At 41.5% G+C, this 12,642-nt stretch overlaps 2 protein-coding genes across 6 annotated transcripts in view; both read right to left on the bottom strand.

Moving 5' to 3' along the window:
* Positions 1-44: 44 nt before the first annotated feature.
* LOC104958164 (GRB2-related adapter protein-like) lies at positions 45-4,629 on the bottom strand. 3 transcript variants are annotated; one of them, XM_010785877.1, is made up of 6 exons: positions 4,541-4,623; positions 4,354-4,432; positions 4,142-4,239; positions 3,595-3,714; positions 563-872; positions 45-473 (listed from the first exon to the last, which is right to left on the bottom strand). In XM_010785877.1, the coding sequence occupies exons 2-6, from the start codon at positions 4,429-4,431 to the stop codon at positions 294-296; spliced, it is 786 nt and encodes a 261-aa protein (XP_010784179.1). In that variant the 5' UTR covers position 4,432; positions 4,541-4,623; the 3' UTR covers positions 45-293. The 3 variants fall into 3 exon arrangements, with proteins under 3 accessions (XP_010784179.1, XP_010784180.1, XP_010784178.1); XM_010785878.1 differs by lacking the exon at positions 4,142-4,239 and having other exon boundaries at positions 4,541-4,629; XM_010785876.1 differs by lacking the exon at positions 4,541-4,623 and having other exon boundaries at positions 4,354-4,449.
* Positions 4,630-6,182: 1,553 nt separating this feature from the next.
* The window catches only part of brat1 (BRCA1-associated ATM activator 1), an 11,946-nt gene continuing 5,486 nt past the window's right edge, over positions 6,183-12,642 (bottom strand). The window contains exons 2-12 of one of the 3 annotated variants that reach the window (XM_010785879.1): positions 11,074-11,222; positions 10,847-10,994; positions 9,947-10,361; positions 9,731-9,841; positions 9,488-9,579; positions 8,989-9,092; positions 8,706-8,892; positions 8,431-8,504; positions 8,156-8,240; positions 7,748-8,031; positions 6,183-7,073 (exon numbers count right to left, since the gene is read on the bottom strand). In XM_010785879.1, the coding sequence (XP_010784181.1) occupies positions 6,201-7,073; positions 7,748-8,031; positions 8,156-8,240; positions 8,431-8,504; positions 8,706-8,892; positions 8,989-9,092; positions 9,488-9,579; positions 9,731-9,841; positions 9,947-10,361; positions 10,847-10,994; positions 11,074-11,222 (2,522 nt within the window). In that variant the 3' untranslated portion in view covers positions 6,183-6,200. The remainder of the gene's footprint in view (positions 7,074-7,747; positions 8,032-8,155; positions 8,241-8,430; positions 8,505-8,705; positions 8,893-8,988; positions 9,093-9,487; positions 9,580-9,730; positions 9,842-9,946; positions 10,362-10,846; positions 10,995-11,073; positions 11,223-12,642) is intronic. The other 2 variants (XM_010785881.1, XM_010785880.1) reach the window with 2 other exon arrangements.

Raw genomic sequence — 12,642 nt, 5'->3', positions numbered from 1 at the left:
AAGCGCATACAGTAGGTGCGCCGCATTTTCGGATCAGTTGAGGCTCCCTCCGCAAGGTGAGGCCCCACGCAGTCTGCGTGATCGGCCTGTAGGGAGGGACGGCCCTGTGTAGGCCCATAATCAAGCTGGTGTATTTGACAACTTGCTAATGAGAAAAGGCTGTCAATCAATACTGAACATTTGTGTCTATGGGACTAATCACATATTGGACTAATTGTTTAATCACTAGTTGTATACGAAAGGTAAGTCACTACAGCCTGACAGAGGAGTGTCAGCGACAGTTTGATATGGTGTCAGTGGTACAGTGGCTGAACGTATTCTGGCGGGAAGATTCCTACTCGACCTCGACAGCGCCCCCTCCAGGCCAGAGAGCTCGAGCAGTCTAGCAGGTCAATGATGTCACCACGCAGGAAGTGGAGGTGGGCGGTGTGAGGGGGGGTGTAGTCACAGAGGGCATGAGCCAGACGGGGTTTCTACACAAAGACAGAACAAAGACATCAGACAAACAGGAAACTGAAGCTGATTATCAGGAGAAACGATGCTTCAAGATTCATCATCATACCCCCACAACTGGTTCGTGCAGACGCTGGGAGGACTCTCTTTCGTGGTGAGGGGGGTGAGAGTAGAGGTTAGCTGAGAGGAGGGACTCCTGAGAGGTGGTTTTATAAGGGTTGGGGTAGGGGTTACGTCCAGGATGGGGCAGCAGGTGAGGGGATGCAGCAGCGTCTCTCAGAAAGACCAGTTTCTCCGCCGCGATGCTGTGAGTTCTGTAGTAGTCCACCAGGCGGTTCAGGGAGCAGAACGTCTCGTCCCAGATGCAGTACTGACCGCCCCCCTCCAGCACCCGGAAATGCTCCACCCTCTCACCATAGCTGCAAAATAAGAGCGGTGAGAGAGGTAAAGGCATTAAAGGCAAGGTATGCTTTATGCTTCAAAACCACTGTGAAGATGAGAGCTGTGTTGTTCTTCATTCCTCTACCGGCTCCTTTTGTTAAGAAATGCATGCAGAGGTGATGTGCATACCTCTGTCAGTTTGAGAAATGAGTCCACAATCATCTGGGTGTATCTCTATCTATCACAGGAGGTTTTCTCTCAGACTATAAATCTCAAATGTCAAGACACACACAATTTAATAAATGTGCAACCTGAACGGAACTGTTTGAAAATCCTGCGATAGTTTGTAAGCACTAATGAAAAAAATAGGAATAATAGATAAGAGCTGAACTGAACACTAAATTATAATTATTAAGTATTTTCATCGATTAATTGCTTGTCATTTTCAAATGTATGCTGGTTCCAGCTCCTCAAATTTGAGCATTTACTGCATTTTTATCTATTAATAAAAGTCCAGATATATATATAGAAAACAATCAATGTATCAACAAAAATTATCTGCAGAAACACTTAAATGCAACACTAATAAAGACTCCGGGGCTAGTAAAATACCCTACCAAATACATCATTGTATATCGGCTATGCTACATATTTTATTGTATTGGTATCTCATATTGAAAGAAAAGAACACAATAGTAAATTCCACAAAGAAAACTCTTTTATGTTTTCTTGTGAGTAATTGCCTTTGTGTCATTTGGTTTGCATAGTTATTTAAAGACTAAAGTATATTAGCATTTCAAAACAAACATGCAAAGTGTACTATTGCAGTACTTCAAAGGTTTCAGTCTATTGTTCAAAGCCTACATTTTTTAAAGCTTGATCCTCCCTTACACACCTGAAGATAATCATGTAATGACTCTGAAAGGAAGCGGACGCTAATACCAGGATTTGTTTGATGAGAATTGTCAGCTGAGGGAAAAAAAGGTTTTGGGGATTTTGTAGTGTTATAGTTAATATTTTACGCAGCACAGTGGTGTCCTTCCTGTACAGAGTTTGCATATTCTCCTTAGTTTCTGTCCCAGTTGCCTCCTACATTTTATAAATAGGGGTAAACTAGTTTCAGACTTTGAATTGCCCGAGGTGTGCTTCTGGAGCTATTTCAGCATGCAGTACCATTACTAATTAAATTACAATAGCTGTCATCAGCTGCTCGATCTTCTCTGTCCATAAAAGGCACACATAGAAATGTTTCTTAGTATGCACACAGACTGTTTGGTAGCACTGTGACTTCCACCTGTATAATGCATCATAAACATGAGTCATACTCTCTATTTAATGCATTATAATGTGATCGAGTTACTCTTAAATGGTCATTGTTTGTAAAGAAAAAGTGAGAAAAAATAATAATGTATGCATGAACACACAAAACATTGTAAAATTATACTTTCGCTTTACTTAAAGCAAACAGGTCATTCTAAAACCAAATTATGATCCTTGTGATTTAAATGTATGATTCAAGTCTTTATAATGTGTTATTACTATTGTAATAATCATGAATATTTATCAAAGTGCTTGTAATTATAATTAAAGAGCGCCATAAGCAGATTCTAATGCATTATAAGTATGTTTGTAATGCATCATAGTCTAACAACCTCATAGAAATCGCGACCAACTGTTTTATAAACACACTATAAACTATAAACACACTTTACACAGAGAAAATAAATAGTTTTTGATTTGGAAATATAAGATAACTGTGCTAGACCTATGATAAAAAAGAATAAAAAGCTTCACGTAATTTGTCATGATGTCATCTAAACTCATCTAACTGCAGACATGAGAAAAGTGAAAGAATCCTCTTTAAACTGCTGTTTAACATTTAAAAACCTGTCTCGTGACTCTTTTGAACTCAACCTGAACTGTACCCCCCTCTGTGGAGCACTACGGTCTGTGGTTGTGTTTCAGCTTGTGTGCATAAATAAAACAAACCTTTTATCTCTCTGCCCTTGCAGTCAGGCAGATGTTGTGCCTTAAGGCAATAATATTTGCAGAAAATGCACTTTAAAACATGCATATGGCATGTGTCAATGGCATAATGTACCTGTGTTTAATGAAAGAATGAGTGGTGTTATACAATGCCCCGATTATTGAACACATTTAATTCATCCTCAATGATTAAATGTGTCCCACGTCACTTTGCTGACCCAAATTACAGCTCCTTACACGCACACGATGCACGCACGCACACGCACACACACACACACACACACACACAGTTCTATTTTTAGTGGAATGGGTGTGCGTACTACATCTTAAATAGTCTGACTCTCCCCTCCACCAGTCCCAACACACACTCAGAGACACGTGGATCCTGTAACTTGCTAATGGGCTCAGTGTGATGGAAAACAAGCATCCAACTGCACAAATAATTTAAGACTATTGCATTTGGTGATCTAAGATGCTGCCGCCTGCATGTTTTATGCAACACTCCTAAAGTACATTCCTTCAGGGAGATGTTAAAGTGTCTTTTAGAGACTGAGGCTCTCTGGTGGGTTTAATGGGAAATTACAGCGGTACAGCAGATTCAACACATGCAAATATAACTGCTGCAGCACTGCACACAAACATTTTGGAACCCATTAACATCACAATGGGAACAGACAACAGAGGAACATTACGTCAGCCTGCAGCATGACATTTGTCAGATTTGTATCTTGTATCTTGCGTGTGTATGTGTGTGTGTGTGGTGCATTCACTGACCTAACAGAAACAGAAAACTCTCCAGGAGCTGATTCACTCTCCCTCACCAGGAACACTCCGGTGTCCTGCCAGCGGAGACGCTTTTCGGCCTCCAGTCTTGACACCCGTCCTACAAACCACCTACAGACACACACAGGCATGTTAATTATACTCTGCTCTTGGACTTTTATATAACAGTGAAGTCATTATTATATTTAGACTGGAATAAGCATGAGTAGAATTGGAATGAACAAATATACTCATATGTATATCAGTGGTTCACAACTTCTGAAATACTTAAGACTTTCACCTCTTTTGGCCTTGAAAGCGTAGTCAAATTAAGCAATCTGAGCAGGATAAATCACTATTTGGTCAACCACAAAGAGCATAACCTGTAGTGAGGAATCACAAATGTACAGTGCAACATTTCAAGGGGTTCAAGTAGAAGAAAAGTTTGGGAACCACTGAAGATGGTATTTAAAAGATGTATAACAAAATGTTTGCAAGTACATAAAGCAAGTGTTCTACTCTAAATTGTTTCAAATATATGGATAAAGTTGTTTTTTACGGATAAGGAAGAAGGGAAATGTAGTTCTCTGGCACGTAGCCACGCTTCCCCTTGATCTCTGCTGTGACCCAATTAGAATCATCCTCCATTTCTGTCACCTATAACACACATGCACAATTATTCTTCTTACTTTATGAACTAGCAATGCTTTGGTAACTTTCAAAGACTCCGAATGCATCAAAGTAAGCATTTACATACACACACACACTTACCTTGATAATGTCCCCTTTCTGGAAACTGATCTCGTCTGCTTCCGAAGCTTCGAAAGAGAAAAGAGCCACCGCCTCCATCCTGAAGAGAGGAGTCGAAAACGAAAATAGTTTCACTTCATGAATGAAGAGAGAGAATACAGCTGTGTGATTAGAGCACAGCAGCACTCCAAATATAGCAAGAGATCACCAGTGTGTGTGTGAGTGTGTGCAGCGCTGCTCATTAGTTAATGAGGAGAGTTTTCTCTGCGCGTGTGTGCCGCTCTTCCTCCATGTGACTGAGTTGGAGATGATGAACACGTGGAGGTGGAGACTGTCCTCTACATCTCCATCTCTGATGTCTTTCTTTTCAACTCTGGGGCTTTAATGAAGCATCTCCACGAGGGAAATCAGGGACAGTGGGAGGAAGACAAGAGAGGGGGGGAGGATGAAAATAACCTGAAAGAAACAGCAATGACCTCCAGTGTTTATGATTATAACAAGTCCTTTCAAAGGTTAACCGAGCACTTCCAGCTGATTCACACATCATTTTAATTATCAGCTGACATGAGGAAGACTGAAGCCTGTGAAGTGAGAAGGGGTCAATGATGTACCAATTAGATCTGCAATGATTGCTCACATTTTTTTAATTGGTTAACCAACAGTAAAAGTAATCATCAATTGATAATAATGGAGTATACATTTAAAAAAAAAGTGTCTTTTTTTTAACCCACTCATATTGAGATTTGCTGCTTTTCTACATTGTTTATACACAACTAGATATTTTAGGGCTTCCGGACTGACAAATCAAAACGTGTGAAATCACCTTTACTTTGTAAGACTGTAAGACATCTTTTCCGATATTTTATATTCCAAAAACAATATATATTACATTTCATAATGATACATATTTATATAATTTGATTATTAATATGGATGCCAATGTGTCAATCACTCTATAGTTGCAGCATGTGGGAGTCATTTTAGCAAGTCTATGGTTGGTAGCTTAATTTTCTTTTATTTAGCCGTCTGGACAAAATCTCAAACCTGAACTGCTGATCAAAATATTGTGTGAACATTCAATAAACAAATCTGAAAAATGTATAATGAGAAGAAAAAAATTCAAATATATGCTGTTTTTTATTGAATCAAATTGATATATTGGTCATTGCAATTGTTTGTGGAATTCCCAAACGTGAACATGTTGACACGTTGAAATTGCTCAGCCTCACATCACTATAGAAACAGGATACATGTAACAATACAGTAATTAAAATAAGGGAAATTACTATTTTTCTAATGAAACCAACATATCACAACATCATCACTGACAAATGTACCCTGAGTTTGAGGGGTATCTTTGGATTGGGGTTTTAGTAGGTGATGGTCGGCAAAGCAATTTACTGTTGTGGACTGGGGCAGCAGCAAAACTGATTTTAACCACCTAGAAAACTAATCAGTTGAAGTGCACGCTATGTTTGGATTAGTTTCATCCCATTACCTTGCTGCCAGACAGTTATTTCATGAGGAGACCTGAAGATGTTATCTAAGCTCTCTTCAAAGCCCCAAGACTACTTTGACACAAATGGTCATTTGACTCTGCACAACGCAGGGGATGATTAGTTAGTTTGTGTTACTGTGTGACCTTTGTGATTCCAAACCAACCAAAGTCACTGCTATTGATCTTTATAGGTGAATAATACAATTAACAGTACCAGGGTGTGCTGATCACCATCTATCGACTGCAGATCCTAAAACCCCACCTTAAACAATCCAAACTATTGTGTAGTTCATAATTGATAACAAAACAACTTAAGGCTGTGTGTGTGTGTGTGTGTGTGTGTGTGTGTGTGTGTGTGTGTGTGTGTGTGTTAGTAGCAGTCCACTATGACCTCTTCCCCTGGTTTTGTGTGAGTGGCACTGGCCGTCAGTATGTCCTGCAGCAGAGAGAGGGGGGAGTTGTGGATGTGGTCGCTGCTTTGAGTCAGGACTTCCATCCTCTCGTCCAATCCCAGAGACCTCAACGCCTCACATACACTCACACACACACTGTCACCTCCCTCCTCTGCTCCGTTGAGACCACTCTGATCAGCGATGTCCTCCTCTTTGGCCTGATCGCTCTTCTTCATTTTCAGGATCTTTAGAATCTCTCGCCCCCAGCCACAGCCTGGCAGTTCACAGGATACTGTTGCCATGGCAGCCGATGCATCCAGTGCCCCTAGCGATAGAGGACAGACTGTCTCTCTGAGTGTTATCAGCAGGCGACAGGCCTTCAGAGCAACAGGTCTATCGCAGTCAACCAGCCCACTCAACAGCACTGAGACGACTCCCTGCTCCACCACAACGGCCAAATCTGACTCAGCGCCCTCTGTGTGTGTGGCAGTGTGTGTGTGAAGTGTGTAAGCCTGCTCAGAAACTACACCATAAGCGTGTGGCGAGGCATGGTGGGAGTCTGAGCCCTTTTTGTAACCTGGGTGACCTGAAAAGGCTTCGTCCAACAGCAGCTCAGCCAGCACCAGCGTGTGAACTTTGACCTCCCAGTCCAGATCTGCCCTGCCTTGTGAGAGGACGGAGCGCACACTCTGCATCAGGAGAGAGGAGGAGGAGGAGGAGGAGGAGGAGGAGGAGGAAGATGGAGGAGAGTGTGAAGAGTACCATGAGATGAAGTATTGTACTACAGCCCTCCTGGGGAATCCCTCCGAGTCCTGGGAGAGGATTTCAAGCAACCGGCTCACTATTTCAGGCTGGAAGGACAGAAAAGAATTCCAATAAAAGTCAAACTTCTTAAAACATTGTGCCTATATTTTTAGGTATAAAGATACCATGTAAATGAACCCAGTTAAGCATGGTTACGAGTGTAAATACACTTTACAGAATGTAGAGAGGAATACAGACAAACCTTTTTGACCCAAGTCAAGAAAATATATGTTTTTAAGGTCTAAATGTTGTGGTGTCCAATTTGTTATCATCTATAGTTGTTCATAGTAATATCTCTGATTAAAATATTTCGTCCAGTTAAAAAATAATCAACGTCTAAAAAGTCTATTGTAAATATTTGTCTCAAAAGTGGATAAAGTCCATTTATGACAGCTTCTGGCAAACAACTAAAAGACTTGCGCACACATGAGGAATACACCACCATGACAGGCAGCCAAATGAAAAGGACCATTTAAATGTATTACAATGACAGATTCCTCTAGGTTGGAAAATGATTGGATACATTTGGGATAATGTAAGCACACAACTCAACATATATCTAACATGGGTCTAGAATTTGCGGCAAATAACATTTTATGCCAATCAATAGGAATCGGACCCGGCTGATAGAGGGACTTGATATGGTTTATTTCAACACAGAAAGTTCTTAGACTTTGTTCCAACTGTTTTTAGAGTGAAGCGTAAAACAATTTCTTCCTACCTCCTCCTCAGTGAGTGTCGCCCCCTGCTGCCAGCGGTGTGTAAGAGTCTTTGCCAGTGCAGAGATGGCGCTGGCCCTCACGTAACTCTCTGAGTCCTGCAGCGCCTCCCTCAGCAGGGGAGTGGTAGAGCAGTCACCCAGCAGAGCCTCAGATGCGTCACGCTCCTCTGCTGCTGCTTTAATGGAGTCACACACGCCTGCCAGGTGTCCCAGAAACTCCACTGTCGAGTCCTTCACCTCCCAACGCATGTCACACACACGCTTCTTCACTACCTCCACCAGATCTGAAAGTATCCATATATACATACATTTCATTTCAGTGACATATTATACTGCCACCACAGCAACAGTAGAGTGTATTCTGTGTGTGGATGCATCACACAGGAGAGTTTTTATGGTGACCTTTACCGTGTCTGAGCTGGTCTGTTATAAAGGAGAAGTCCGTGCACACACTCGTCCACTTTAATAAGGCCTGGTAGGACTTGTGGAGTACCTAAAAAACACAAACACAGTACTTGAATTGAAAGAATATTACATCAAATAGTAAAAAGGGAGGCAAAGAAATAAAAACAGCCAGTGAGTGATGGTGTCGCCTTCAAAGTCACGGCTCCCCAGTAGAAGAAGGTTGGAGACAAAATAAAATGAGTTATATTCAAGAGTGCAAATAGAAACACACAACTTACAGTGGGGTCAGAATCAGGGTTTTCCAAATATTGAATCAGAACGGTGAACACTTCGCTGATCCTCTCTTTCGCCCCTGAGATACACAGGATGGAGAATACATGTAATTTCATCCTGAAAAACCCTTTTGTCATGAATGGGCAAACATTTATCCTAATGTACTGTAGCATTTGTTTTTGTCAGTGTATGACAATATCACATTTGGTTTCACAATATTCAATAAAGAAAGAGAGCATTATTTCTATAAAGGTAATCTCACATAAACACACAGCATTACCTGGGCTGCTGGTGAGGGTCGTCAGAGCCTCGAGAGCACATTTCTGAACTTTGCTACTGCCGATTACATTCCTGCTAACCTCACTGCAACCAGTGGAAGAGGAGGGTGAGTTGCCACTGCAGATCCTTAACAAGGACAGAACTGCAGTGACAATTGAAACTGGAAGACAGGGTAGGACGTCAGGAGGCTGAGGTAAAGAGAAAGAGAGAAAGGGAAATAAGTCAGCTACACGTAAAAAATACAGTCTCCTCTCCCCTGTTCTCTGTCGTCCTCACAGCCTCACCGTGAGTGTGATCTGTGGTGTGTTGCTCAGGCAGACACAGATCATAGAGATACAGGAGGATTTGCTCTTTAGTTGTTCCACCACGGAAAACTGATGCTCGTCTGCTGCAAAAAACAAAATATAATTAGTCAGAAAGATGTATGACGGTGTATTGTGGACATTGAAGGTACAAAAAAGAGATATACAGTATATCCGAGACTAGTGTACATTTCTGAGAACAAGAATCCTAATCCCTACAAAAATATGATTGGGTTTTTACTCAAGGAACCACACTGCTTTTCACATTGGTTGGATCACACCAGAGACGCTACCATATGCCATGTTTTATGCCTTAATTTAGCAATAGGGAAATAGTCATATTTTCAAGCCCAGAATCACCAAATTATCCTATTCTGACTTGCATAAAATACATTAAGGATACACTCAGTCACGATATACATAAAATAACAGATTGTGTATTTTTTCATTGTTTTTCACTTTGTATATCTGCGTGTTTTACCAGTGCTTATTGTGCCCAGTAGAGTCTGACCAGTCATAATGTCGAGGGGGAGCAGTAGTATTCTCACGGCCCGGGCTGTGTGGACAGTATCACTGGGTAAAAGAAGAAATCAGCATCCATGGGTAAATACATCCTGTTACTCATAGATTACTTGATGTCAGAAAACAAACTGTGCTTGTACGGGTGACGGTGAAGTCACATCCTATATGAGAGTGTGAGGTCGTGCTCTGAACAGATGCTTACTGGTGACCTCTGCGAAGAAAAGCAGCTGCAGCATGTATGAGGTCAGCGGGTTTGTTAATGTTCAACATGGACGATAGAAGACGGGTGATACGTTCATCAGTGCCGGAGCTGCTGGAGACAAACATGAACATTGACAATTAACTCATTCATGTATTTGCTTTGCTTTTAGTCTGAAAAAAGCACTGTGTTTTCATCCATATTATAAATCCCTTCAACCTGCATGCAGACAGAATGACGTCCATCAGAGGCAGTGTGAGCTCACTGCTGCCGGCTGTCACCAGTTCCTCCAGGGAGTCTCCGACTGTCTGCAGCAGCTTGTCCCGCAGAGGAGGTCCGGCCTGGGCCAGGAGCAGGGCCAGCAGTTTGAGGGTCTGCAGACTCTGACGGACATTTTTGCTTTCTTTGGGAACCAGAGACTCCTTGAGGTACCCAGAGATCGACTTTACAACAGCAGTATAGTCTGCGCTGCTTGGCGTCATCCCATCACCTTTTTCTTTTTTATCCATGCCTTTACATCCTGCAGGAGGGACTGGCTGAAAGAAGAGCAGGATGTGGGCGAGCATCTGATTGGCAGCTTCGGCAATAAATAGACTTGTGTCGGTCTGGAGTTGTAGAAGCGGGTCAATGAATCCTGGAGAGTGAGGAAAACAGATTTCAGTTATGAAATGGCTAAATTCTTAGTCTTTATTCCTAAATACACACACATTAGGAGACATGGGTAGGTTTGGTAATCATTCACTACCCCCTACATGCTAACCAGGGAGTTCTATGCAAAGGACTATATAGTGAGCTCTTGGGCAAAATAAAAAACACTGTTACCACTGTTGCACTGTCAATAACGCCATTGCTGCACAACTAAAGCATGCCCGAAAAAGGTTAGCCGGTGGAACCTCCATAATAAATACAGAGATGCATTTTGTGACTAGACACATGATTTTGTACTTTGACAATTTTTTGCTAAATGAATGGAACAGGATAGACCTCTTTATTATTCACTCAATTGGAAACTTGTCTTCAGTTTCACAGGCATATATACACTTATAAAACTCACTCTGCCAGGGGTTAGATTGCATGAGATAAAGAAACAGATAAATAATAATTGGGTCAATGAGTCACCTGATTGTACAAAGAAGCTGAGAGCCTTCGGGTGCTGCAGCATGCTCCTCAAGCCCTGAATCCAGCCGATCCTTAAACACGGATCCTCCCAGAGTCCTGCTTCCTGCCAGTGCTGAAGGTTGAAGACCTTGTTCAGAACAGGGTGTTCCTGCAGAAGGGACATCACCAAAGTCAGATATTTAAATTTTTTATAATTTAGTTAAAGTACAAGGTGTCATAAACCCTACCTGAATGGTTTTGAAGCTTTCCTCAGTGGCAGCCAATAGGCCGGTGAGTCTGAGAGTGAAGGAGAGGACACCGGGGTCTGAAGCAGCATTGTGAACCACAGTGGATATCAATTTAAGCAGACATGGGCAGGTCTCCAGCAGTGATCCCCCTTCATCGGGAGAAAAGGTAGACATTAGACAATGTACAGATCTAATATCCATCCATCTACACCTGTGCCCCTCACTTATTGTGCAATTAATGTAGTTTCAAAAAGTCAGCTGTTCACTCAATTGTCAAAGTCAACTGACAGGACATCAATTGACAATTTCAATAGTTTTACTCACATTCTAAGCAATAATCAAAACCATTTATGATTCCAGCATCTTATATCCAGCAATGTCATAATGTGCGTATAATATGATGTTATACTGAATAACTTTATGTTTTTGAGGGTTGGTAAGCTATTTGAATCTTGCTTTCAAGCAGTGGCGGTTCTAGAACAATTTGACCTGGGGGGCCAGGCTGGGGCCAGTTATTTTCTGAGGGGGGCACAATAAATGCAGGACGAAAAAGACAAAGACAGTATGAAGTAATTGCGCATACAGAAAAGAATACAAACCTAAGAAAACAATGCAATACAGTTATTGGTATTTGTTTCATTACACATTATTATACGCTTACCTTTGTTTGCTGTTTGGGTCTGTGGGACCCGTTTTTTCCCATTTATAAAGAAAATGTATGCAATTAATTATTTGAACCTGCTTTTATTCGGGGTGGACCTAACCTTCTCTAGGGGGTCCGGGGGCATGCAGCCCCGGGAAGATTTTTTTTTTAATGTTGAACTTAAACGCATCAATCTGGTGCACTTTGAGCACAAAAATGAATTTATGGATACAGCTCTCAACACTCATGAAAGAGAGCTGTATACTTTTCAATAAATCAACAAATTCTTTAGAATATGATCACAACCAATAACAAATCATTTAAACTTGTTTATTCTTATCTTGTGTTACCTATAGTTAGCATTCTTTCTTTTTATTTATGCATATTTCACTAATCATTTCCCTTTCAAACAGTTTTTTTTTTTTACAGTCCTATAGTACACATTGGAATGATTTCTTATTTTTTACAACACATTAAATAGATAAAGGTGTGCTCTCTCTAGCTCTCTGTCTCGCTCGCTCACAAAGGCTGCGTGCTCCTCGTGGCCATGACGGCTTGCGTTAAAAAAACAAACAAAAACATATTTGTAAAGGGGGGCTATTGAGAGCTTGCGAGATACCGGTAAGCTCGTGATCGACGTGTTGGAACCCCTGCTCTAATGGGTTCCGACTAGAATGACAAATATTGTTACTTCCGCCCTATTCCGCCAGCCAAGAAATCGTTTAAATCATAAACTTTTTTTTTTCTTTTTAGGGGGGCCACAGGGGCAGGGTACTGCATCGGGTCGGTATCCGCGGGTACCCGACGGGTGACCCGCAGAAAAAGGTGATTGCGGGTGGTATTTTTTCAAAACGCTTTTTTCCGGGGTTCGGTTCTGGTAAAATAAAGATGATGCGGGTCGGGTTGCGGGTGTTGCATAATACTAA

The sequence above is a fragment of the Notothenia coriiceps genome, unplaced genomic scaffold (assembly GCF_000735185.1).
Source record: "Notothenia coriiceps isolate Sejong01 unplaced genomic scaffold, NC01 NC01_scaffold00028425, whole genome shotgun sequence".
NCBI classification, from domain to species: domain Eukaryota; kingdom Metazoa; phylum Chordata; class Actinopteri; order Perciformes; family Nototheniidae; genus Notothenia; species Notothenia coriiceps.
The sequence above is the reverse complement of the archived record's forward strand: the minus strand, read 5'-3'. Positions and strand labels throughout refer to the sequence as shown.

Excerpts from the sequence above, each read along its gene's own strand:
- LOC104958164 (XM_010785877.1), bottom strand. The coding sequence starts at position 4,431 with ATGGAGGCGGTGGCTCTTTTCTCTTTCGAAGCTTCGGAAGCAGACGAG. Across the intron at positions 3,715-4,141 it reads ATTTCCCTTCTTCCTTATCC|GTGGTTTGTAGGACGGGTGT; the intron begins GTAAAAAACAAC and ends GTGTGTCTGTAG. Across the intron at positions 474-562 it reads TGCACGAACCAGTTGTGGGG|AAACCCCGTCTGGCTCATGC; the intron begins GTATGATGATGA and ends GTCTTTGTGTAG.